At 38.3% G+C, this 25,830-nt stretch overlaps 2 protein-coding genes and 10 non-coding genes across 17 annotated transcripts in view; 11 read left to right on the plus strand and 1 right to left on the minus strand.

Moving 5' to 3' along the window:
* The window catches only part of hdac5 (histone deacetylase 5), a 30,144-nt gene extending 12,784 nt beyond the window's left edge, over positions 1 to 17,360 (minus strand). The window contains exons 1-10 of one of the 6 annotated variants that reach the window (XM_077734073.1): positions 17,231 to 17,360; positions 17,031 to 17,147; positions 13,356 to 13,521; positions 4,137 to 4,223; positions 2,873 to 3,117; positions 2,167 to 2,311; positions 1,794 to 1,896; positions 1,530 to 1,657; positions 569 to 700; positions 381 to 490 (exon numbers count right to left, since the gene is read on the minus strand). In XM_077734073.1, the coding sequence (XP_077590199.1) occupies positions 381 to 490; positions 569 to 700; positions 1,530 to 1,657; positions 1,794 to 1,896; positions 2,167 to 2,311; positions 2,873 to 3,117; positions 4,137 to 4,223; positions 13,356 to 13,377 (972 nt within the window). In that variant the 5' untranslated portion in view covers positions 13,378 to 13,521; positions 17,031 to 17,147; positions 17,231 to 17,360. Of the gene's footprint in view, positions 1 to 380; positions 491 to 568; positions 701 to 1,529; positions 1,658 to 1,793; positions 1,897 to 2,166; positions 2,312 to 2,872; positions 3,118 to 4,136; positions 4,224 to 8,515; positions 9,626 to 13,355; positions 13,522 to 17,030 lie in introns of those variants that run through there. The other 5 variants (XM_077734074.1, XM_077734071.1, XM_077734070.1 and 2 more) reach the window with 5 other exon arrangements.
* trnal-caa (transfer RNA leucine (anticodon CAA)) lies at positions 14,491 to 14,608 on the plus strand. The gene is made up of 2 exons: positions 14,491 to 14,528; positions 14,563 to 14,608. It is a non-coding gene; the product is annotated as a tRNA-Leu (tRNA).
* trnal-caa (transfer RNA leucine (anticodon CAA)) lies at positions 14,695 to 14,812 on the plus strand. Its single transcript has 2 exons — positions 14,695 to 14,732; positions 14,767 to 14,812. It is a non-coding gene; the product is annotated as a tRNA-Leu (tRNA).
* Positions 14,897 to 15,014, plus strand: trnal-caa (transfer RNA leucine (anticodon CAA)). The gene is made up of 2 exons: positions 14,897 to 14,934; positions 14,969 to 15,014. It is a non-coding gene; the product is annotated as a tRNA-Leu (tRNA).
* On the plus strand, positions 15,105 to 15,221 carry trnal-caa (transfer RNA leucine (anticodon CAA)). The gene is made up of 2 exons: positions 15,105 to 15,142; positions 15,176 to 15,221. It is a non-coding gene; the product is annotated as a tRNA-Leu (tRNA).
* trnal-caa (transfer RNA leucine (anticodon CAA)) lies at positions 15,316 to 15,433 on the plus strand. The gene is made up of 2 exons: positions 15,316 to 15,353; positions 15,388 to 15,433. It is a non-coding gene; the product is annotated as a tRNA-Leu (tRNA).
* Positions 15,518 to 15,635, plus strand: trnal-caa (transfer RNA leucine (anticodon CAA)). Its single transcript has 2 exons — positions 15,518 to 15,555; positions 15,590 to 15,635. It is a non-coding gene; the product is annotated as a tRNA-Leu (tRNA).
* On the plus strand, positions 15,720 to 15,837 carry trnal-caa (transfer RNA leucine (anticodon CAA)). Its single transcript has 2 exons — positions 15,720 to 15,757; positions 15,792 to 15,837. It is a non-coding gene; the product is annotated as a tRNA-Leu (tRNA).
* Positions 15,922 to 16,039, plus strand: trnal-caa (transfer RNA leucine (anticodon CAA)). The gene is made up of 2 exons: positions 15,922 to 15,959; positions 16,001 to 16,039. It is a non-coding gene; the product is annotated as a tRNA-Leu (tRNA).
* trnal-caa (transfer RNA leucine (anticodon CAA)) lies at positions 16,125 to 16,242 on the plus strand. Its single transcript has 2 exons — positions 16,125 to 16,162; positions 16,197 to 16,242. It is a non-coding gene; the product is annotated as a tRNA-Leu (tRNA).
* trnal-caa (transfer RNA leucine (anticodon CAA)) lies at positions 16,329 to 16,446 on the plus strand. Its single transcript has 2 exons — positions 16,329 to 16,366; positions 16,401 to 16,446. It is a non-coding gene; the product is annotated as a tRNA-Leu (tRNA).
* Positions 17,361 to 21,266: 3,906 nt separating the features above from the next.
* Positions 21,267 to 25,757, plus strand: cyb561 (cytochrome b561). Its single transcript, XM_077734577.1, has 6 exons — positions 21,267 to 21,380; positions 22,351 to 22,552; positions 23,482 to 23,580; positions 23,660 to 23,763; positions 24,798 to 24,955; positions 25,118 to 25,757. Exons 2-6 carry the CDS (start codon positions 22,354 to 22,356, stop codon positions 25,308 to 25,310), a joined length of 753 nt encoding a protein of 250 aa, XP_077590703.1. The 5' UTR covers positions 21,267 to 21,380; positions 22,351 to 22,353; the 3' UTR covers positions 25,311 to 25,757.
* Positions 25,758 to 25,830: the final 73 nt, after the last annotated feature.

Consider the following 25,830-nt stretch of genomic DNA (forward strand, 5'->3'; position numbering starts at 1 on the left):
AAGCTTAATGGTACTTAATGTTTTTTTTGACAGATAACTCTTTATAATATGTTACCATTGTCACCAAGACAATATGCCACTTATTTCTCTAATTATATTTCCATGCTGATTATGTTTTTGATCCATTTCTGAATGTGATCAAACCAAAATATTTTTCCTCTTTTTGGCAAACAGATCTTTTTTAGATCAGAATTTTCCAATGACATTTTAAATTATGTTTATTATTTTTCTCATCTTTTTTGCCTTAAATATAGCTTAAACCACTTTACAAAATGAAGTAACTTAATAATTGACTGCCTGTACTCCTAAAAGTGATAAAAAAGTTCTTTAAAAAAATGCCTATAGAAACATAGGCTCTAAAAGTGTTATTATTTATGTACCTCAGTCTGAATATTAGGGACAGATCCAGTGTTGCCGTTAGCAATAGCTGAATTAGAACTGTTAGGACTACTGGGTCCTGAACCTGGAGCGCTGCTACAGAGAGGGGATACTGCAAAACAAAACAAAAAACACAAATTTAATGGAATTTACTACACATTTTTAGCTTATGAGGTGTTATGTATTTAACCTGAAATCTCAATGGCTCTTTTCTTAAAGGTACTGATGACGGTGCCATCTTTCCTTCTGAGGAGTGGAGAACTTCGCCTCTCGGCTACTTTTTGTTTCAACCTTGAGCGTACTTTCAAGTTGGGTTCTGAAACTGGTTGATGACAAAGAGAGACAAAATGTTATTTTGGAGGTTTAACTTGTCCGGAACGAATTTTTTTTTACATTTTTTGGTGGGAGAAAAAAACATCGTCTTCTCTGCGCATTTTTCCAACCCTGATTTTTATAATCCTTTTCTCTGTTTGTAGTACTTGAACTACTTTTAAAATGTCACCTTATACAACTAGCTGAGAGTTTGTTATGGTGCTGAAAAATATGTCAACAGTAAGTGAGGGAGCTGAGAAATTCATCCTGTCATCACTAAGGTGAGAGATGACCTTGCCTACGACTTGAGCCTCCACTCTCCAAACAATCTTTTATGGCTATATATTCAGAGATGTTGCAGCTGTGCTTGAGCGTGAAAAATTCTGCGCACCTTCAAAACACTGTAGCTTCTATATACGAAAAACAAAATATCCCTAAATTCATTTGTTCTGCTACTCAGCTGACTTGTAAAACCTTTTAGAAAGGTTATCATATTAGGATAGCTTCATTTCGAAAGCGACATTTGCTTTATATTCTTCTTCTTGATATATTTTTGAGGTAACAAATTAATACCATATTTTCTCGCATATAAGCCGCATTCGTATATAAGTCGCACTCTTAAATTTGCCTTAAAATCGTTGAATTTTACAATTTCTCGTATATAAGACGCCTCCTGATTCCCAAATGTGTCCAAATGTGTTACTTTAAAGGGAAAATCTTGTCAAGTCTAATTTATGCGTATATAAGCCTTACCCTCGATTCAGTCATCATTTTTTTGCGACAAATACGGCTTATATGCGAGAAAATATTTTCAAAATCCCAATACTTTTTAATCTTACCTGTTTTGCGGAGTGGAAAGTCATCCTTGCCATCGTAGTTACCAAGCAATGAAGGAAGTTTATAAGATGGAGGCGTTCCTGGAGTGTTATTCTGAGGTGGAGAGTTTAAGTCCAGATTCTGGCCTCCCCTGAAAACAAAAAATGGCCATCGTCATTTACTCTGGGAAGCATATCAGTAGTAAAATCCAGTTCATTTCACAAAATTCATTAGTCACAATTATTCTCTATGTTTCTGATATGATCAGATCTGATAGAAATCCTTACCAGCACTTTGTAAAGGAATGGTTCAGTCCACCAATTGCAGGTTCTTTCTTATTCAGAAGGAATTCCTGCAGTTTCAACTTGACTTCAGTACTGGCAATAGCACCTTTGATGAAATATAGGCAAAAAATAAGTGCAGTTAGTACAAATGCAACTAAGTCATACTGGGGTTACCCTAATTGCCATAATATGGTAATTTAATTGACGTTATTGTCACCGAAATGATTGTCATTTATCACTAGTATGAGTTCAATCCAGTTGAAGTTGAGTGGCCCTCATATTTTGAGTAACCAAAAAGTGGTATTGCTGCAACCCAATTTTCTTTTGTCTGTTTGATTGTGTTCTTTGAGGTAATAGTTATGTCATTTGAACTTACTCTCTTTGCCTTTCTCCTTGTTTCGAAGTAGAAGCAGCTGTTGCTCTAGTCGTTGTTTCTCCTGCTCTTCGTGCCTTTGTTGTTCCAGTTTTCGCTTCTGCTCTAACTCCTGTTGTCGTTTTGCTGCCAACAGCTCCTGTTGTTGCTAGCAAAACAAAAAATCATCCCAATGACAAATATACCAACTGACCAGAATTGAAAAGCAACAAAATAGACAACCACTGCCCAATGCTCCCTAATTTGCCGTTGATCTGGGCAGATAGACAACCTCCCTGAGGGCACTGAGTATCAATGTGAGTGACATCATCATTGCGCGCCAGTATCACACTTGGCTTAAGCAGGTGAATGTCAATGTTGACTCAAATTTTCATGTAAAAATGCTGTAAAACACAAAAAAACATAAGAGTGGACAGAACTACTGCCACTGGCTGGCGCTTAAATGGCGCCATCATGGGGAAAGGGGTAAAAAAACAAGTTTGGATTTTATTTACTGCGCGCCATATGATTGCTGCTGCGCAGAGAAGGCGTAAGTAGTGCGCAATAACAAGCCAATTTCTTCTTACGGAGCTCTTTGTTTAAACCAGAGCTGCAATTTTTCAAGAAAAAACACTGAGATTGCGATTCAATTTGCAATTTTGACATTTTCTACTTTCAAAATGTATTGATTGATCCAAAATCCAGTTAGTTGACAGTTAATTCTCCCTACCTTGAGGTGTTCCTGTAGTTGAACTTCATGTTGTCTAGTTAGTACTTCATGTTTTTTCTGGAATTCAGCAAATAGGAGTTGTTTCTGGAGTTCTTGCTGTTGTTTCAGTAGTACCAGTTCATGCTGAAGTTGTTGCTCTCTCAAACTTGTGTCCACTCCTGTATTTCCCACAGACAATGACCCCAACCTGGGCTCAGTACGTAAGTCCACGGGACCACCTCCACCACCCGAAACCTCTTCTGCACCTACGATAAAGTCCCCGTGAGCATTGACGTAGTAAGTACGCATACTGTTTAAACAATGGCGCTAGAAAACTTCGTACTCCAGATAGGAAAAGGGTGAAAATGATTACTCCCGATGATCTGAATAAACAATCGAAGAAAGTCACTAAAACATTTCTCTTCCATGCCTGAGGAATTATTCCATGCAAATGCATTGTGTTTGGTGTATCAGACATTTGCGTTTCCATCACAAGACTGCCCTGCTTGAGGCTATTTTAGTCACCAATGACGCACTTTAGGAACTTTTATATATCAAACTATTGTAGTTTAGTGAAAGAAAAGTCAAAGTGCACAGCAGTTTACCAAAGACTGGCTAAGTTAACCCTTAAATGTGTGCAAAATGTCTTTGAAAGTGATCGTTAGTGTACAAAATGGCATTGCCAATCCATGAATTCCCTTTGAATAGCACTTTTCAAGGTGGGATTTGCTAAATGAACGACTAGTGTTCCCTCGCTACTTCGCGCTTCAGCTATCGCGGACTCAGAGCTTGGCAGATTTTTTTCAGGAAAAAAAATGTAAAGATATTAAGTTAAAATTATAAATTACATCATTTTACAAGAGGTGAAAACAAAATATTCAATAAGAATTAGTAATTGCATCAAAAAAAGGCCAAAAAATGGTCAATAACATGGTGAGAGTTCAGAAATCGCATTGATGACATCATGGCTGTTCTAGGCGCATCTTTAAAAAAAAAAATGTTCACAACTCCCAATAACGAAGTTTGTTACGTGCAAAAAAACTGCAGAAGATCCTCCATCCGGACTACTATTATCACGGGTGGTCCCGGTCCCCATTAACCGCGATAACCGAGGGAACACTGTCAATATGTTGCATATATTATCGTAATCCTTTACATAATGAAACTAGAGCCAGAAGGTAGGCATGAATTTTTGATTGTTATCTTTCTCCGACGACCTCCAGACCGACCGAAGACACTCAAACAGGAACATTGAAGGACTAAGACAGGTACAACATGTACTCACCACCTTCTCCACCTCCTCCCCGCTGTTCACTGGCTTTTCCTACTGGGCTCTGCATGCCCGATGGGAGGCTGCTTTTCACCTCCACGACTGCAAGAGAAGGAAGACTGATTAGTCTAGAAATGGACTTCTTCCTATTTTATACTGATAAGAACATAGCATGTGACTACCTATAACGAACCACACACTTTGTAGTACTTGATTGCTGACTTGGTTTCATGCCTGTGCTTCCTTGAGAGTGACTTGACATATATTCAGAGCGTGAGACAATGTCTGCGGTATGAAGACTTGATCATTTCCTTGTGTTTTATGGTGTTATTTAAACACCAAACTTCGACTCGTCATTCCAGTAGTATCACTTGAGATGAAGTGACTTAGACCCTTACACTGAGAAGTAGCATGGTCTTCAAAATGATACTACCAAAGACCAGAAGTATCAAAAACCAGAAGTGTCAAAGACCAGAAATATTAAAGACCAAAAGTACCAAAGACCAGAAGTATCAAAAACCAGAATTATCAAAAACCAGAAATATTAAAGACCAGAAATATTAAAGACCAAAAGTACCAAAGACCAAAAGTACCAAAGACCAAAAGTACCAAAGACCAAAAGTACCAAAGACCAAAAGTACCAAAGACCAAAAGTACCAAAGACCAGAAGTATCAAAAACCAGAATTATCAAAAACCAGAAATATTAAAGACCAGAAATATTAAAGACCAAAAGTACGAAAGACCAAAAGTACCAAAGAACAAAAGTACCAAAGAACAAAAGTACCAAAGTCCAAAATTACCAAAGACCAAAAGTACCAAAGACCAAAAGTACCAAAGACCAAAAGTACTAAAGACCAAAACAAGACCAACACATTTCACATAGTTTAGCGACTTATATTATTGTTGTGACTTATGTAATGTTACTATATAGTATTTGTCATGTTCTTAAATGTTGATTTTTACTTTGACCGACCAGGCAAATAATGCTTTTCTGTCTTAATGATCTGATTTGGTGACTCTCAATGATCCCATTTACTTTGCTTTGTACTTTTTCTTTGTTGTTCTGTCTAATCACCCTCTTACTATTGCCAAAATGAAATTTCCCAAATACATGATAAATAAAGTTATCCAATCCAATACCCCACCTTTGAAATTGTCCAAAAGGACAATAGTATCTCCATATGTGTCAATGTCAACGGGTCTTTTTTGGTAAAATAGTCTACTGTGTGCATTTTATCAGATCACTCTGAGGGCTAAACAAAGCCACGACTCAATGACGTCAGAATAGACATGTCCAATTACCTTATCGGATTTGTTAGCTACACTGATCATTGGATATGTGTGTTAGTGTGTAAGATGGGACTTGTGAGAAGTCAGCCAAGGCTGACCCTGATCTGCCACATTCTGTTGGCCACTCTCTCTTGAGCTCAGCTGATCCTTGCTAATGGATTAGGCTACTTCCTGAATATGTTAAAAGGTATGTTCGGGCAACAGGGCACTTCCTGTCTGCTGACTGGACAGGAAATTAAATCAGTCCTTCCAAAAAAAAATAGGAGTATTGCAACTTCTTAAGGGACTGAATTAGTTTGGTTCATTCAACTTTAACGTGATCTTTTACGATGTATAAAAAGATGCATTTAAACTCGACAAACATCGAAAAGTTCGTTAATTATGACGTAATTGGAGAAGGAAAGTCATTTTTTTATTCCAATGTGACTTTTAGGACTTATTTTTAACAGAATTGAACCTTGTTTAAAAATGATGCGGCTCGATATTGGTGAAAAAATTACGACTGGAAAAAAAACTGTGAATATAACTTTATAAATAATACTCCCTAAAGAGTTCCATACGTTTAAAGACCCAAGCAAAGGATCAAGAAAGTTTTATATTTGGTGCGGTGTGACCATAAAGTTGGCTCAGTAACTTGGCTACACTTACAGGCTCGAAAAAAAACACCCAAAAAGTTGGCAAGAGTCAAAACGTCTAAAAAGCCAACGTTGGTAGATAAACACAATGTGTGTCTGTGAATATCTGTACAGCCACTCACTTCTCAATTACCTAAACAAATATTCTGGTGTTTCACGGTGACGCACGTGTCTCCCTTTCCACTACAACACACACACTGTCCCAATGTCTATGTGTATATGTGAGAGTGGATTGTGAGTGTGTGTACAACAGTCCTCTTGGCAAGAGAGCAGCATTCCACAGCAGCCAGCTTCTGACGTCAAACTAAAGACATTTATAGACTAGTAAACACACACAAACTCACACTAACGTACAGTCTGGCAAAAAGGGGTTGGTCAAAGGTAACTTTACAGTCAGTAAGTTTAGACTCTTAACGGTTGTACTCGTATAAAATAAGTTAAGTCGTAGTATTTTTGATTTAGCATGTCCGGAAAGTGCTTTTTTAAAAATGTACTGGTATTAGCTTTGATGCTAATGCACAGAGTGGCGATATTCTCAATTTCTTAAATTGGGGACTACATAACTCCATTTTAATGTTTTAGGACAACAAATAAATGTAAATATCAGACAAAAATAATGTATATTTTTTTATGGTTGGTTAGCAAAGTGAAATTTGTGTTTTAGATTGGAAGAGGTTGAAAAATACTGGTTTAGATTAGACTGTAATCCTTTCTCAAGGCTTCTTCATTTTTTAATTATCTTTTTGTTTTATTTTTTCCCACAGGCCTAAAAACCATTGGGTTTTTTTGTCAACTCTTCACAAGACATTTGTTAAGCTACATAAAAGGAACTCCATAAATCTAGACATTCTTAAAATGTCACTAAACCTCAGAAAATGAAAATATTTCAATTTATCAGAGTAACCAAAGCTAGGAACATAGCCATTTTGGCTAATATAAGCTAACAATAAGCTATCTTAAAATCAGAACTATGGCTAATAAAGACTTTCAATTCTATAAAAGCTGACAAAGTGGCTTTTGTTAAGATGATGAAGTGTAACATTCTAACGTGCTAAGCTAACGGCATCTTATGTTACACTACATGATCATAACTGGGGACAATGCAGAAAAAAAAATACAATTTCCTAACCTGCGCTTTTTTTGTGTTTTAATTTTCTTCCCGGAAATATTATATGGTTTCAAAGTACAAACAATCGCAAACACAATTTTTGTTTCTATTATTGTACTTTCTATTTTCCCATAATGGTGCTGCAGAGTGGCATTCATTTCTTCTCTTGTTCATTCTGCACTGCTTTAGGAAAATAGGTACTATGACGTCAGCCCTGCAAAACTAGAGAGAGACTGTGAGAAAAGAAAAAAAACACGCAAGAAAGAATGATAGAAAAGGTAAAAATAGGATAATGGCTGCGTGATCTTTGGACAAATTAGAAGGCTGGAGTTAGAGAGCGTAATCACATGTGTCCTGTTGCCATAGATACAGATGGGTGGGCCAGATGTATTATGGAATGGCTGTAGGTCATTGAGGGAGATGTCTGTTGTTTTTTTTTGCATAGTTCAACTTAATATACATCTTGTTTAGAAGGGTATTTATTCATAATTTACAAGTATAAGAGTACTATTAGCTTGCTAACTATACTCCATTCCAAAATTGCATGTGTTGTTAAGGTAGACAATTGCTAAAGATCGCCTGGTTGTTATTATTTTTCTGTTTTTTAATACAGGAATTGACTTTTTAAATATTTCGGTAAAATCATAATGTTTGATTGTCATTTAAAAGATTACTTTAAAGTGTTATAGTGACTTCAGTCTGAGTCTGGAACATATTGTTTGAATTTGAGTATAGAATAATTGTATTGAATGCATTTTGCTAAAAACTTTCATTGTGTACATCTGTGGTCAAAATTTCTGAGACAATTCAGTTCAGTGGGACGAAAAAGTGTCCTCGAAATTTTGACAAGGGCTGTACAAACTACTTGTAAGTATCAGAAACACGCCAAAGGGATTAGAGGCAATGTACGTATGTCTTGCTCCAAATATACTAGGCTGTTGGCATGGAACCATTGGTCTAAACCCAGCTCACCTCACTGCATCTTTGTCAAAATCCAGTCCTACCTAAGCCATTTTTTTCAGTGTTGTCACAAGCACAAATCCCACCTCAAAAACATCTACAAAAAAAATATTATGGACTCATCTCAAGTCATAACGACAACAAATACGCCAAAATAAAGCACATTGACATTAACTCCATCCAAAGTCCAAACAAAAAAATATTTGAGTACCAAAAGTAGGCATAAAACAGCTGATGTTCTGACCCCGAAAAACTCCAAGGAGCCCAGGGCGTCAACTTTACCGATTATAAATGAAAGTGGATGGCAATATGACATGGTACATATCGAGAAGAGCTTTTTAGTGTTCCTCAAGCACCCCCAGGCTGCCCTCCCCGATCCCCAAACCCAGTGATGACTCACCGGCAGTGGGCATGGCAGTGGTGGAGCCCCTGCTGCTACTCAGGAGCTCCAGTGGCTGCTGACTGTCGGCACTGGCAGAAGAAAAACAGGACTCGGTCTCATAAATAGTCTGCAACATGGTGCACAATCCTGTCACCGTAGGATGCAACAGCATGCCAAAAGACGGCAAGTTGACGATCTTCTCACAAAATAATTATCTTCCTTCTCAAGAAGAATACAGCCATGTATTGAAGAAGCACGAGTTACTCATTTGAAGAGGATATGAGCAAGCAGAAGCTTTTTTTTTTAAGTCAAACTGAAGGACATCAAAAAAATCCGAATGGGAAATTCCATCAAAAGAGCCATTTGACGATACTTGAATCTTTTTTTGATTTGGATTTTCTTTTAAATGGCTTCTACCGCCTTTGTTCTATTTTTGTCTCTAACACTGACAGCCACTCACAATGTCCTCTACGACGCAGCCTCCTCCGGAAAGTCTTCCCTTGGTTTCAGATGAGTAAATAAATCCAAAATGTAGATGTCAAGTGACTATAGAAGAATTTCTCTTTCTTAAAATCCTTAGAATATCTCAATACTTAATCATATTGGTCCTTTCTATAGCATCTGGAATCCATATCCACACAGAGATTGTGTAATAATAACGTCGGATGCGGCATGCCGATCTTTCAAATGTAAAAGTTTGCCTCCTCGGGTACATCCAGGTCTTGATATAAAAAAGTAAAGAAACTAAGCTATGTAGAAATCAATAAAACTGTACTTTGTAAAAGTCCTCGAGTATCCACGGACCGTCAAAAGTGATGGCGTGGATCCGTGTATGCATTCTGTTTGCATGGGGATGGATGGTAGCCTGGCTAAGAGCTCCTGGGTCGGTCGGGCTGCCTCTCTTTGCCACTTCCTTCCCAAACGCTAATAATACCGCACCAAAACAGATAGAAGGGAAAGGCTAAAATTCCCTCCTTGCATCAAAGGATCCTCACGCTGTTCTCCTCCTGTCTGATGAGAGGGAGAGGAGGAGGAGAGCAAGAAGATAAGGAGGAAAGGCGAGGACATAAATAGCTTCGGGAGAGCACTCCCCGAGGTTCCATGCTTCCAAAATTAGAATCAAGCAACTGAGAGAACGATAGAGAGAGAAATGCAAGCGAGGAGGGCGGGTGAGGAAGCGACCAGAGAGTGAGAGAGAAAGAGAGAGAGAGAGAGAGAGAGAGAGAGAGAGAGAGAGAGAGAGAGAGAGAGAGAGAGAGAGAGAGAGAGAGAGAGAGAGAGAGAGAGAGAGAGAGAGAGAGAGAGAGAGAGAGGGGGGGGGGGGAGAAAAGTGTGTAAGCAGAAGACGAGTGGTGACACCTCAAAGAAAAATGAGCAGCCAAAAAGATCCTGTACTTTCTTCCTCTTTGGAAAAAATAAGAACGAAAGGGCAAGTTGCTGCAATGTCAAGCTTCCCTAAGAATAAAATAGAAGTAAATACAGGTCAGATTACTCATATTTTAACTGACTGTGAGATGTTTGTGTGTTTTTTCGGGAATAGGAAAGTTGTAGTGTGGTTTTTGTACAAAAAAATGGTAAGATATTAACATGGGCTGGCTCTAGAGGTGAATGTGTAGCCAATATATTAATAAGAGCTGGCTCTAGAGGTGAATGTGTAGTTGCCTTTAAATAAGAGTGCTAAATTAGACAAATTACTTTCTCTGTTCATAACTGGAACTCAATAGTTTAATTTTAATATTTTTCAAGTCTTGTCTATGACGCTCTTGGCCAATCATCTTAAAGCCTGGCTATTGGACGAAGAAAATTGGCATCACAACACAGTCTAAAATTATGCTAAGTGTGTCTTGTATGTGTCATGGTTTATCTTCAACCTACACAAGGGACTAATGGTGGAAATTAGCCTTCAGCTACAATTTTGCATATGTTAATTAACATAATATAAATACAGTAATCCCTCGAATATCATGGTTAATGTAGACCAATAGAAAAATCGCAAATTAGGGTCGCCCCTATTATATATATTTTTCTTCTTCAGTTCTGAGTCCTAGTAGCAAAAATGGCTTCCGCTTACAAGTTTCAGCGTGTATTTTCATATTTTAATGAGCTTAAAAAATGTTTTTTTAGAATAATTAATAGCAGAAAACAAGTAAATTTGCGATAATCGAGGGATCACTGTATTTTCATTAATATGTGCTATCCCTTATTAAATAAATCAAACTCGAAAAGTAGATGGCAGCATGAAGTAGATGCGAAAGACGACTAGACAAAGTCAACAAGAGCTTTTTGTCCTTTTGTGAAAAACAGGGGAACGCTGTCATTCAATTAAGTCTTTCTGCAGCTTTCATCTAATGAAGACTAGAGGAGACACGAACATGGGAGATGGAGGAAGGGGAGGGGAAGGGAGGAGGGTGATGGAGGGACTGGAGATGAAAATAGCTGGCCTGAGAGAAGGAGGAGTTAACAGATATAAATAGACAAACAGAGTAAAGCAGAGAGAAGAAGCACAGAGAGAAGCAGAGAAAGGAAGCAAGAGAGAGAAAGAGAGAGAGATAAGCTTCTGGCTTTGTAGGGTAAGGCGGGGGGTGATGAAGTAAGGATGCACATCAATGTCATGTTTCTTCACTGCATCTCCCACAATTCATTTGTCAATTGAGTAGTGAGATGGGGACATCCAGTACTTCTTTGTTAGCTCACCAGTTGAGACTTGACAATATCTTCAATATCCATAAAGTGTAAATTATATCCTGTAATATCATTATACTTCTGGATTATTTAGAGTTATTTAGATTTATGTCCTAATTCCCTGACTGACATTGGATTTTTTTTGTTTTTAGGACATACAGTACTTTCATAATAAAAAAAATACTAATTTCCATATTTATACTCTTGTTTTCAGAAGTTCACATGTATATTATTTTAGGACCAACATCATTCATTGTTTTTTTTTTAAATATTTTTAAAGTTGTATAGATTTGACTTACCTGATGGTATTGATTTAAACATAATAAAACATAACAAAAAATACTAATTTCCATTTATACTCTTGTTTTCAGAACATCACATGTATATTATTTTACCACCAAAATCAGATAATCCATTTTGTTATTCATTGTTTTTTATTTAAATATTTTTAAAGTTGGATAGATTAGACTTACCTTATGCGATTCATTTAAACATAATAAAACTCAACACCAATCTGGCACCTTCTTAAAATAAAAGGATTTTCCCAATGCTTTTAAAGTGAACTACACTAGTTCGGACTGCATTAACAAACATCCTGAATTAAAACTGTTCAAGACCATCATTTAAGAACGGAACCCCCTTAGAGATCCCCCCAAAACCAGCCTGGTAAGCTCGCTTTTTTAAGCAAAGTCTGCACTGCGCACTTTGCTGTCAGTGTGGATATTATTAATTGAAACTACTGGCTTCTATTTATAGTATTTGTTGTTCCATTCAACATTTGATTCCAAAATGAATCTACTGCTGCAAGTACTTTTCCTGTCTAAGGATTCATAATGCAACACTGATACTTTAGTTAAAACTACCTTCACCAAAGCTATTCCATTTCAGAAAAAGCAAATGTCCTGAAAAGCGCTTGATTAATTCACCACCTTCATTCCACCTCCTTCTCGCCCTCGTCATCGTCACCTCTTGTGTAAACACTTTTTTGCATGTCCATGGGCAGACTCGCGTATGCCTGGCTATGACTCACAAGACAAAATTTAAATATTGAACCCAAAATGTATAATATAACCACCTTGCCATCTAAAAAGTACATACTGTCCTCAAAATTTGAAGCACCTGCTACAATGCAACGTATCTAACATCTGAATGGCCTCCCAATTCTAAACACATCTGCCCAAGGTGTGTGTATGCGCCGCAGTAAGCTAAAGTGGATGACTCATCTCTGCGTTTCTATTTGAGGCGCATCAACCAACCACTGGAGTCACACTGTGTCTTTGTGTGTGTGTATATGTGCATGCATGCATACATGTGCTATATCTGTAGCCATGACAACCCAAATTGAAGTCAGTGTGACAACTGAGAAGGATTGAGATGACTTGGTGACTTGGTTATTTTCCGTCATTTTGACTGTATCATTCTGACATTGACACTTAGACTTCTTCGGGTCAAAATTTTGTGCTCTGCCCTTTTGTACTAGAACTAAAAGATGGAAATTAGCTCTTGGCTACAATCTTAAATTCATTCATTCATCTTCTATACCGTCCATCCTCAAAAGGATTCTCTTTGGCAAATATGTAGACTACAGCCTAAACTAGTCAACAGTCAGTCGTAGGGTACACAGAGACAAAATAACTTCTGCACTCCCAATCATATCATTAACAGTAGGAATTGAACCCAGATCTGCTTGTCATATAGTCAGGCGAATTAACCTCTACGCCACAACTGACAAGACAGTATTGCTTAACAGTTGTCATACATTTTTCATCAAGCTACACAAGGGACTAAAGATGGAAATTAACCCTTGGCTACAATCTTACATATTTACATATATATGTCCATTAACATGATAATGAATATGTTGAATCAAACTGAAATTGGCAACCGTGAATCCCTAAAAAAAAATGGTAAAACCTTTAAAGAGGAATACATTTAAAGGTGAATTTTAAAAAAAGATGGGAATTGAGCCCACATCTACCCAAGTAATAGTCAGCCATGTAAACCTCTACACCACAAAGCCACAATAATAATATAAGTCTTAGCGAAAAACAATAGTCAAGGCTTTATCAAGACCACAGTCAGAAAAGACACACGGGAATCTAGGGAGGATTAAACTACTACACACACGTGTTTAATGCAATTACTGAGCTAATGAAACGGATCAATGGAAATTTACCTGAAGTGTGTGGTGAAGTCATGGAGGCTAACTACGGCCTTTGCCTTCTAGTCCTTCAGGTCTGTAAGAGTGTTACAGTGGGTCCTCTGTGTCAGCCATCTGTGGCGGGACGGGTGATAGATGGACAAGCCGTTGAATTAAAGACTCCTTCTCGGTATCGGCGTTTCTGAATAAAGAACAACGGGTTTCATTTCAATTGTTAATTCTAAGCAACGGAGCCTGAATAGCCTTCAGAATACGTGAAGTAAGCAATATGGGGAATGGATGGATGGATATTTTGATAATTTCATCTGGATTTGATCAAATCACTTCAAAAAATAAGAAATAGCAAGAAATAGAAATTCTGGCTCATGTGGTTTACCAGAATTATAGTTCAATATGTTCTAGGGGAAGTTTCAGAAGATACGCAGTAGTTTGGTGCCATCTACTGGATGGTTACCAATGAAAACAAGGCCCAAAGTGAAATCTTTCAAGGAATTGACCATCTTTTATCTGTTTCTAGGACCAGTTTAGGGTGTAGTCTTCCTTTTGCCAGAGTTTGCAGACCTGGACGATGATAAGTGGTGTTGGAAATGAAGGAATGAGTTGGGCATCCTGAGAAATTGGCTGAAATGTCAGACAGCAAGCTTTGAGCGTGTGCTTAAAAGTGTGCCTGCATGTCAGGGGTAATGCTCAATCTAATTAGCCATAATGTGATTTAGAAGAACAACTTAAGCTGTGATTTGTGCTCTCATTGCTAACTGAAATGATCCTAAATGCTTAGCATCGGCATCAAGCGTTTGTATGTTGCACTCATGATGGTTTTGGATAGGACAAAATGTCCAAACTGGTTATTTCAAAGTAGGCAAAGATAAATCATTCTTTTTGAGGGGTAATAAGACTGGACACAAACACGATCCCAAGAATAGAAAACTCTGGTTGTTCCTCTTCACACCCGCATTTCCTAAAATACCTGGCCCTTTCTCACAGAGTCGAGGAGCGCTGCCTGGCAACCCGTCTGCTATGGTAACGGTACACCTGAGCACTTGGCGATGAAACAAGTGCAAGAGGGTGGACTTGGAAATGACGAGTCGTGGAGCGAAAACTGAGGCCGGATGGCCAGACATCTATCCTGAGAATTACATCTTTATCCAGTGTCAGGATGGCCGAGTGGTCTAAGGCGCCAGACTCAAGGTGTTCATCCTTCCCTACCTTGGTAATGTGGGTCTTCTGGTCTCCAGATGGAGGCGTGGGTTCAAATCCCACTCCTGACAATGAAGTTTCTTTATGAGACTTTAGCCTCTTTCAAAATGTTGAGATTAAAAAAGTTATACATTCTCTAGATAGAATGCACAGCAGTGTCAGGATGGCCGAGTGGTCTAAGGTGCCAGACTCAAGGTATTCATCCTTCATTACCTTGAAGTTGTGGGTCTTCTGGTCTCCCAATGGAGGCGTGGGTTCAAATCCCACTCCTGACAATGAAGTTTCTTTATGAGACTTTAGTCTCTTTCAAAATGGTAAGAATAGAAAAGTTATAAACTCTCTAGACCTACGGCAGCAGTGTCAGGATGGCCGAGTGGTCTAAGGCGCCAGACTCAAGGTATTCATCCTTCCCTACCTTGGAGATGTGGGTCTTCTGGTCTCCAGATGGAGGCGTGGGTTCAAATCCCACTCCTGACAATGAAGTTTCATTAGGATACTTTTTAAGTCTCTTTCAAAATGTTGAGAATAGAAAAGTTATAAACTTTCTAGATCAACAGCAGCAGCAGTGTCAGGATGGCCGAGTGGTCTAAGGCGCCAGACTCAAGTTATTCTTCCCTCCTACCTTGATGATGTGGGTCTTCTGGTCTCCAGATGGAGGCATGGGTTCAAATCCCATTCCTGACAATAAAGTTTGTTTATGACCCTTTGAAACTTTAACCTCTTTCAAAATTTTGAGAATAGAAAAGTTATACATTCTCTAGATAAACTAGTCTACAGTGTCAGGATGGCCGAGTGGTCTAAGGCGCCAGACTCAAGATATTCATCCTTCCCTACCATGAAGATGTGGGTCTTCTGGTCTCCAGATGGAGGCGTGGGTTCAAATCCCACTCCTGACAATGAAGTTTCTTTATGAGACTTTAGTCTCTTTCAAAATGGTGAGAATAGAAAAGTTATAAACTCTCTAGACCTGCGGCAGCAGTGTCAGGATGGCCGAGTGGTCTAAGGCGCCAGACTCAAGGTATTCATCCTTCCCTACCTTGGAGATGTGGGTCTTCTGGTCTCCAGATGGAGGCGTGGGTTCAAATCCCACTCCTGACAATGAAGTTTCTTTATGAGACTTTAGTCTCTTTCAAAATGGTGAGAATAGAAAAGTTATAAACTCTCTAGACCTGCAGCAGCAGTGTCAGGATGGCCGAGTGGTCTAAGGCGCCAGACTCAAGGTATTCATCCTTCCCTACCTTGGAGATGTGGGTCTTCTGGTCTCCAGATGGAGGCGTGGGTTCAAATCCCACTCCTGACAATGAAGTTTCTTTATGAGACTTTAGTCTCTTTCAAAATGGTGAGAATAGAAAAGTTATAAAGTCTCTAGGCCTACAGTAGCAGTGTCAGGATGGCCGAGTGGTCTAAGGCGCCAGACTCAAGGTAATCAACCTTCCCTACCTTGGAGTTGTGGGTCTTCTGGTCTCTGGATGGAGGCGTGGGTTCAAATCCCATTCCTGACAATGAAGTTTCTTTATGTGACTTTAGCCTCTTTCAAAATGTTGAGAATAGAAAAGTTATTAATTCTCTAGATAGCTAAGTAGCAGTGTCAGGATGGCCGAGTGGTCTAAGGCGCCAGACTCAAGATATTCATCCTTCCCTACCTTGGAGATGTGGGACTTCTGGTCTCCAGATGGAGGCATGGGTTCAAATCCCATTCCTGACAATGAAGTTTCTTTATGTGACTTTAGCCTCTTTCAAAATGTTGAGATTAGAAAAGTTATACATTCGCTAGATAGATTTCACAGCAGTGTCAGGATGGCCGAGTGGTCTAAGGCGCCAGACTCAAGGTATTCATCCTTCCCTACCTTGGAGATGTGGGTCTTCTGGTCTCTGATTGGAGGCGTGGGTTCAAATCCCACTCCTGACAATGAACTTTGGTTATGACTCTTTGAGACCTTCAACAATGCATCCAGCTATGTCAGGTTGGCAGAGTGGTCGAAGGCCGGGTGGGATTTACGGTGCAATTGGGCAGTCAGCCATTTGGCAAGTCAACTCAATTGCCTCGAGATAAGAAACCACATTGCTTTCGAATGGTTTAGGTAACAATGGAAGCTCATAAAGCATAAACCCAAGTGTTTAAGTCTAGTACAAAGTCATTAAAATTATTGAGTAGTAGCCCCCTGTTAGCATAATGCGTTTAAAGGAGAAGACCCACTATTAATTCCCTACTTCGGGCTGACAACGTCAACATGTGCCCTCACTGTTTAGTTAAGTTCTTACAATTAGTTGAGTTCTTAACTAAACAACTTGGTAAAATAAGCCAAACGTTGCTTTATAGTGCTTTTGGTCATGAAACATGTGCGTTTTAACACCCGACCACCCGCTTCGCGTCCTTTAGCTTTAGCTATAGCAATGTTTTCCCAAGTTAGCCAAGTGGGGACAACGGCTGAAACATGCATTAAAATAGGACGAACGTACAAGATTATTAACGTTTTCTGGCTACATTGTTACCGTGGTTTTGATCGACGAGTCCTCCAGAAACGTGTTATTAACGCGGAGGTATCCTCCTCCAGGCTCCGGTTCCGTCTCCGGCAACGGTTCCCATCTCGTCGCGTCTCTTCACAAAGTCTACACGGGCAAGGCGACCAGGGTGAAATTTCCACGAGCCAAAGCGGACTCACCGCCTAGCTTTGGGCTACTTTCATATTTACAGTCCAGTCCGCCTGGCTCCGGTTCCCCTGTCCCTTCTCCTCTCCTCCTTCGTCGCCACCACCGCCGACGCCACCAACAACAACAACATTATTGACGTCCTCTTCGTACCACGTGATCCGTCTGACGAGGCTAAAAATAGACGCCGTAGAAATTAATGGCGGACGACAGACAGGGACGGAGAGACCGACACATGGAAGACAGACGGGAAAGAGACAGACTACTCTTTTTGAAAATGTGTTTTTTTATGCTGCACAGTCATGTATAATACAAAAATAAACAAACTCACCTCACTTTCTTTGAAGACAAATGAGGTATTAATGAGAGTTGAGTAGAGATTCAGGGGCGTTGCTAGTTTCGGGGGGCTTCACGGAAGAAAGCCCTGCCCACCCCACTTCCAACTCTTATGCGGAAACTGCAAAAAAGTAATAAAAATAGATTTTCTACACATAAATAAATGCACAAAAATGAATAATATATGAGAGCACATGATAAAACAAGGAGACAAACAACTATATATGTATAGAAAGCTACCCAAAGAGTAAATCGGGAGGTTTGATATATCTAATAATGATGAAAATATAATAAAATGAACCCTATTTAAGATCAAGCCCTATGGAAAACATAGCATACATAAACCCACATGCAAATAGCTATTATTTTTTTCATTCTGTTATTAGTATTTTAAAATAAGAGCTATCAATGCATGTATTATATAAGAACACATCCTACCAGAATAAGATTTTTTAGCATAAGGCCTGAATATGTATTTCAACACTGCATTCTATTAAGTATGAGTAATAAGGCCAATGAAAAAAAATGCCTCCCACTCATAATCCCTATCAATGACTGGGAATCAAACCAGGACTGCCATCAGCAAAGTCAGGCATAAGAACCACTGTACCATCAAAACAATTAAACTTAATTCCTAATTCTGAAAAATCATACTCATGACTATAAAAGATGTCAACATAGCGAAGTGCTAAATACATTTAAAGGGTAATAGCATGCAAAGAAGGACCTTTGCCCTTCACTTGGGTCAACCAATCAATATGCAGCTCTGCAGCTCTGCACCAATCAGAAACAACCTATTCTAAATCCCCATAAGGCACCTGTGGAGTGGTCTGACTGGGGGAAAGCATCTCCATGGCAACAACATCATTACCAGAATAGCTCTTTGCTTCTTGCGCTCTCCTCCTTCATTTTCTGCCACCTCCACAGTCTTTCTATTTTGCTTCTACCCCAGTTGTTTTACTACCATCTCCATTCATCATTCTCTATTTTTCATCATCCTTACATCGGTAAAGTCTGTCTTACTTCACGTTTTTTTTTCAAGAAAGGGGCTTTTTTCTCCCCAATTTTTTGGCTTTACCCTAATGAGTTCCTTCCTATTTTGGCTTTCTCTCATTATCACAAAAATATGACGGTTACAAATACATTTCATGTCTTTGTTGGATTTGGGCTTTGACATTTGGTGTAATGTTATTTTAGAAGATGCTGACAAGATTGAGGCTCAAAATTAATGCAGAAATAATGCACCATGTGACCCAGTTATGATAACAAGATACATTTTTTTTAAAGTATAGCAAAACTAGCAGTTGAAACAAAATACGCCTCAAAGATTAAGAATATGTGAACACAAAAAGGTCCTAGTTTTATTTACAACCCCTTAAAACTCATAAATGACCACCAAAAACCAAAATAAATGGTTTAATAACCCGTAAAAATACGCCTATTTGTTTGTTTAATTATATCTAAGAATCAGTCCAACAAAAGTCATATAAAATGTAATATTATTTCTTATATTTTTGTAAGTTTAATTCCAGTTAAAAATTAATCCATCAGAACTCCTATCACATAATATATTATTTTATATATTTTTTAAAGTATAATTCCAGCTAAAAGTAAGTCTAACATAACTCATATCACATAAAATATTATTTTTCATATTTTTTAAAGTTTAATTCCAGCTAAAAATCACTCTAACATAACTCCTATTACATAAAATATAATTTTCTATATTTTTTCAAGTTTAATTCCAGCTAAAAATCAGTCTAACAGAACTCATATCAAATATAATATTATTTCTTATATAAGACAAAATCACTGATGTGAAAGAAAGTCAATGCCGATTAACAACAAACGAAACTTTTCACACTAAAACAAACATTTTAAGGAAGTTGCCTTGAGAAAAGAATGACAAGAGTTAGAAATGCACTTCTTTTGTGTGGGTCATTATTAGTTTTGTATTTTTTTTTTTTGTCATGGCCTGCAGGGAACGCTTGAGAAGATAATTTGTCTTGTAAATCTTGACGCCTTTGTCCTTGTTGGCAGCCGGCGTGGGTACATTTGCTTTAATGACATGACTCACGTCATTAAGGCACTTTTTGTGATACTCAAACAAGCTAGTAGCTATATTTAGTGGGTAAGGCTAAAATAGGAGTCATTATTTGGGTTTTTTGCTGACAATTGGGGACAAAAACATCATTTAAATCAGGCTGAAGCAAAAAAATATGAAAATTGTGGAGATTTCGGAATATTTTTGGGTGAAAATAAATATTTAGAACATTATAAAAAGGGTGTTTTAAGTAGTAGTATTGCTTGTTTTATAGTGAGAGAGGCAGATGGTAATTTTCCATTGGAATTTGGCTTAAATGGCTTAAAAACTCTATTTTAAATTGAAATATTGTTACCCAAAGTAGAAGTTGCCTTGGTAGTTGGCAACCTAAATTCCAAAGTGACATGCTGAACTTGTTTTTTTAATGGTTTTGAACTTTTGGAAGGCATTGGAGGCGTATTTAATGTTTTTATAGTAGGAAGGCTTGCTTTAGGATTCAATGGCAAAAGGATTGGACGTCAATCTTTGTCAATGGAAGCTAATGAAAGGTTAAAAATTGGCTTAAATACGCCTCAGTCACGCTGCTGGGAATGGAGGACCTCATTATTGCATTGCCAAAGATCTTGGGTCCATTGGTGCCATTCAAAATTATTAGACGATAAAAAGGCCACACACACACACACATAGATATACACACACAAAAGAATCAGGGGGTGAGTCAGACCTCTGATTCACAAGGGAAATAAAAAGATGTCAGGCAGAAAAACGGTACACAAAGTGAAACACAAAAATACACAAGGCTTGGAGTCCAATTTTTAAGATATTGTTGTTATTGTTAAAAATTGAGTGGGCAATTAGACTCTGTCAAAGTTGCATGTTAATGAATTGACAGGAATTGCAAATCTATAGAAAAGCATAAGTATTTGATGAATATTGCAAAACAAAAATACTGTATCTTTTGGTGAAGGTGTACATAAGTAGAAGTAGTAATTTTGTCATTTATTTCTGGGCTCTCATTGGCCCAGAAGACCCTCTTCTAATCCAAACTACTCTACTGTACTGTGTCAACTATACTGTAAACCTAAATGATATCAAATACTAAGTTGCAGTGACCTCTGCGGGGAAACTAAGAGTACTGCAAGTCTCTACTCACTTATCAGAATGTTTTTAGCAAATACTTTAAATTTATTTTCAAAAATTACATATATTTTTAAAAATACAAAAAATAAATAATCTAATATATTTTAGAGTTTTTAGATATTTTAATGAAATATTCAGTTTTGGATATATTTTTAAATGTTTTTGTGTTGAGAAACAAAGATCAAATAGTTGTCAATGGCATCTTAAAAGATAACAAAGACACTATTCTAGTGGAAAATAGCTCCAATGTATTTTTTAAGACAACACAGCATATCCATAACCTATTGGGCTACAGTATATCGCGATATATCATATCGATTTATCGCCACACCCCTAGTATGTGCAGCTACATTGACTTCATCATTTTTTCTCCCCTCGCCTCTGGCGTTGTCATAGCAACGAACCTTTACGTTGGACCTCTTAGTCATCAATCACATTGGATGTCAACAAATCATTCATATCTTTCTTTTAGGTACAAATTAGAGTTAAAATGTGCAGCAAAGTTAAAGTATTAGTAAAAGTGTCAAGTAGGACAGCTGTTTCTTTATTTTGTGGGTGACGTGGGAGGGATCTACTTTTTTATGGGAGGGAGGAGAGAGGCGGATGTATAAAATCCGTCCGCACTCTGCGAGTTTGTTAAACATCTAAATAGCGACAGCAAAGCCTGGGACGTGGTAAGTTTTCACATTGGTGACTTATTTACGTTTATTTTTGTTGCAAACTGGTTAAACTGGTTTGAAGCGTTTTGGTGACTGGGGGGGATAGAGTTAATCAGACAGGAGGGCGTTAACAGGTGACTGTACGCGATGATGACAATGCACATCCGCGTGTGATACACAAACGTCACGTCATCGTCGTTCAAACTTTTTTTTCTTCCTTGTGGTTTAAAATGCTTTAAAAAAGAGGAAATGATTTAGAGATAAAAATTAAAAAAAACATCTCAAAAGTTGACTTTTAATGTTTTATATAGGTATTATTTTAATTATAATATAATTTTGAGAGCTGGTTTCAACAGTACTTGGATATTAAACAGTACTTGGATATTAAACAATACTTAGATATTAAACAGTACTTAGATATTAAACAGTACTTGGATATTAAACAGTACTTTGATATTAAACAGTACTTATATTTTAAACAGAACTTTGATATTAAACAGTACTTTGATATGAAACAGTACTTAAGTCTTAACAAAGATACTATTTTAGTGTCAAATTTAGTTGTCGACCTGTTATTAAACTGTTTTTTTTTTTACCAAACAATATGTCAAGTCTTGGCGAGAGTACATTGAAAATAATTGAAAATATCTCCTGATATATCACCATACTGATATATATTGTAAACATCCCGACTGTGTAAGGGGTTGGCTCCAGCACCCCCCAATCGAGGAACATCGCTGGTAAAATTCCAAATGTTTTCATTCTCAATTTCCAGGCATTTTAAAAAAAAACATGTGGGTGATCAGTGAAAACAAACCATGAGGCTTTCATTGTTTCCCAAATCTGGGCCTGGCTTTGAAATTTGACATCCCCACATTATGGGATTCCTAACCCAATTTGCTTCCACAAATAGCGGCGCTTCGGGCAAAAGTCAAGAGTCTGCAATCGCTCTCTTCATTTGTCCGTTTGTTTCTATCGTTTTCAGATCATGCAGGTTCCTTCGGCTTATCGCTCGGCCTTTGCGTGGTCGGTGGGAGGCTCGCAGCTTCTGGGTTTGACCTCAGTGGTGCTGACCGGCGTGTGGATGGGTCACTACCGCGGCGGCTTCGCCTGGGATGGCAGCGAACGGGAGTTTAACCTACATCCTCTCTGCATGGTTCTGGGATTGGTCTTCTTACAAGGAGATGGTGAGCCATTGCGGATGCTGCTCGGACGTTTGGTCGCCGGACGTTTGGTCGCCGGACTTTTGGTCGCCGGACGTTTGGTCGCCGGACGTTTGGTCGCCGGACGTTTGGTCGCCAGACGTTTGGTCGCCGGACGTTTGGTCGCCGGTCGTTTGGTCGCCGGACGTTTGGTCACCGGACGTTTGGTCACCGGACGTTTGGTCGCCGGACGTTTGGTCGCCGGACGTTTGGTCGCCGGACGTTTGGTCGCCGGACGTTTGGTCGCCGGACGTTTGGTCGCCGGACGTTTGGTCGCCGGACGTTTGGTCGCCGGACGTTTGGTCGCCAGACTTTTGGCCGCCGGACGTTTGGTCGCCGGACGTTTGGTCGCCAGACTTTTGGTCGCCGGTCACATGGTGATAGAGTTTACTGTTGAAATCAGCTCTCAAAATTATATTCATGAGAGAGAGAGAGTTTAATATCTAAGTACTGTTTAATATCTAAGTACTTTTTCATATCTAGGTACTGTTTCATATCTAAGTACTGTTTAATATCTAAGTACTGTTTAATATCTAAGTGCTGTTTAATATCTAAGTACTTTTTAATATCTAAGTACATTTGACCGGCCATATTTGAGGGATTACTGCTATTTCTACCAACGAACAACTGGGAGTGTCTGTTTTCTTCTTCTTGTGGTCATTCTCTGGCTGTCCCCGTCCATAATGTCCTCTGCTAATTATTCTAACGACATTAGCGGGTGTGGATCACCAAGACAACCGTCTGTTTTAAAGGTGGATTGCATTAAGGTAACAAAAAAAGCCAGAGTGCCAGATTGGGAGCTCTTCATAAGGGATGGAAACACCCTCAGGGGTCCTGCTGATGTTGTCGTAATTGATAATTTGTATAGCAGTTGTATTTTTTTAAGTATTTTTCATTAAACTTTAATCTCACAGCTATCCTGGTCTACCGAGTGTTCCATCAGGAGCCCAAAAAGAACGTCAAGATGCTTCACGGCATCATACACATGCTCGCCCTTATCGTCAGCATTATTGGTAAGTAACAAAAACATTTGTTTTCTCATTTTATGCTCAAATTTTACCCATATTGATATTCTACCTGACCTTTTTGTAGGTATGGTGGCAGTATTTGACTTCCACAGAGCGGCCAAGTACCCAAACATGTACTCCTTACACAGTTGGTGTGGCTTAGCTACTATTATTCTATTTGCTGTGCAGGTAGGAAAGACTATGTGTAATATACAGGGGAGAACAGGGTTGGTTGTCACAATTTTAAACTTATGTTAATAGTCATTTATTCCTAGTGGATATGACATGCATGCAGTCAATGTTTGCTGTCTAGAAGGCGGGGTTGGGGGTGCAAACCCCTGGCCAAGGGCTGATGTGGTAACTAGAAGATAGTTGAAGTAACTGGGGGGGGTGGGGGGGGGGGGGGGTGAAATGAGAAGCACCTGACTGCAATCCACTGATTGCAACTCTAACATACAAGATATGGAATGAAAGCCTGCACCCCCCATTGTGGAATATACTTTGCCTACCCCTGGGTTAAGGGTTGCATGGGTTCCATAAAGTATATATAAATATATATATATTTTTTTTCAAGTACTGAAATTCTAAAGTTTGCTAGATGAATTTTAATATGTCAAGCTAATTGGGAGGTACTGTTTAACTGGCGCTATCTAATGTTAAAACTGAGACATGCTCAACATTCAAGACTTCATTTTTGACATAACATAATTCTGATCATTTATACCCTGGTGTCAAAGTGGCGGCCCGGGGGCCAAATATGGCCCACCACATCATTTTGTAGGGCCCGGGAATGTAAATGAGGAGTGCTGACTTTCTGTTTTAGGATCAAATTAAAATGAAGAGTATAGATGTATATTAAATTTCCTTATTTTCCCCCTTTTAAATCAATAATTGTCATTTTTTTAATCAATTTTCCAATGTTTTTAGTTAAAAAATCATTTTGTAAAAGCTAAAAATATAAAAAAGCTAAAATAAACATTGTTTTAGATCTATAAAAAACAGAATATTCAGGGTTTTTAATCCAATTCTTTTTCCCCATTTATAAAAAAATAAAATCTAAATATTATATCTAAAATGGTCCAACTTACGTAAAATCAAGTTGACGTTAAAGCAGCCCACGAACCAACAAAGTGTGACAAGCAACCCCGTTCCCCTTTCATCACATACAGCAACATAACCATTTTTTTCTAGTTGACATTTTCATTGTATATCTTTCTTGACAGTGGGTCATAGGTTTATCATTCTTCCTATTCCCCGTCGCATCGTCATGGTTACGAGCCACGTACCTTCCCATCCATGCATTCTGTGGTCTTCTCCTATTGGCTATGGCTGTCGGCACCAGCCTGATCGGCATCACGGAAAAACTCCTCTTTGACATCATGTACGTCGTCACCATCTTCTTTTCGTTCCAATACGTCAATGATTTAATCTGTGAAAAAGTGTTTGTCAAACGTATTTTTAATCATTTTAACTCCCAGTACTAAGTAAAACCACCCAAAAAATATCACTATTCCCTATTGTACTGACTTATTCTCATTCCCAGGTCCACCTATTCCCAATTCTCACCTGAAGGGGTTCTGGCCAACGTTTTGGGGGTCCTACTGGTATGTTTTGGGGTGCTGGTGTTCTACTTGATCACTAACGAGGAGTACCGGCGGCCGCCCAATCCCGAAGAAGAATCTTTAGCCGTCCACTTTAAGACCTTGACGGAAGGGGGGTCACCATCTGAACCCTAACTTGAGTTCTATAGTTTTAACTATTAGAAATAGACCAAAAAATGTGAGAATGCTGGCATTTGGTTCACAATTATCATCAAAAATGTCATTAATGTGTTGCTTAAGCACCCCCACATCGTCCTAGCACTCGTGTTTGTAAATCAATTCCTAAATGTTTCATGTATGTCTGAAAATTTATGATTTTTTAAAGCATATTAGTGTCTTATAGAATTATAATTAGCATTGACCAGTTCAATTTAGGTAAATAAGTAAATTTGGTCAAAATAAACTAACAACATATTTATATATTTTGTAGGTTATTATTGTGAATACTGATTTGAAATATGACATTTCTGAAATGCCATTTTTTCAATTATATTACATAAAATGTAGGCAAGCCAGGTGAATATTTAAAGTGCAATTATTTGTCAAAGTTTTTGCTTAAAATGTGCAAGTTAAATGTTTTATCTCATTTTATTTTGTTATGTTTGTTATTAGCCACATTAAATGATTGATAGCAGTAGAATGATGTCTCATTTTT

This window comes from Stigmatopora nigra, chromosome 15, assembly GCF_051989575.1.
Source record: "Stigmatopora nigra isolate UIUO_SnigA chromosome 15, RoL_Snig_1.1, whole genome shotgun sequence".
Lineage (NCBI taxonomy): Eukaryota > Metazoa > Chordata > Actinopteri > Syngnathiformes > Syngnathidae > Stigmatopora > Stigmatopora nigra.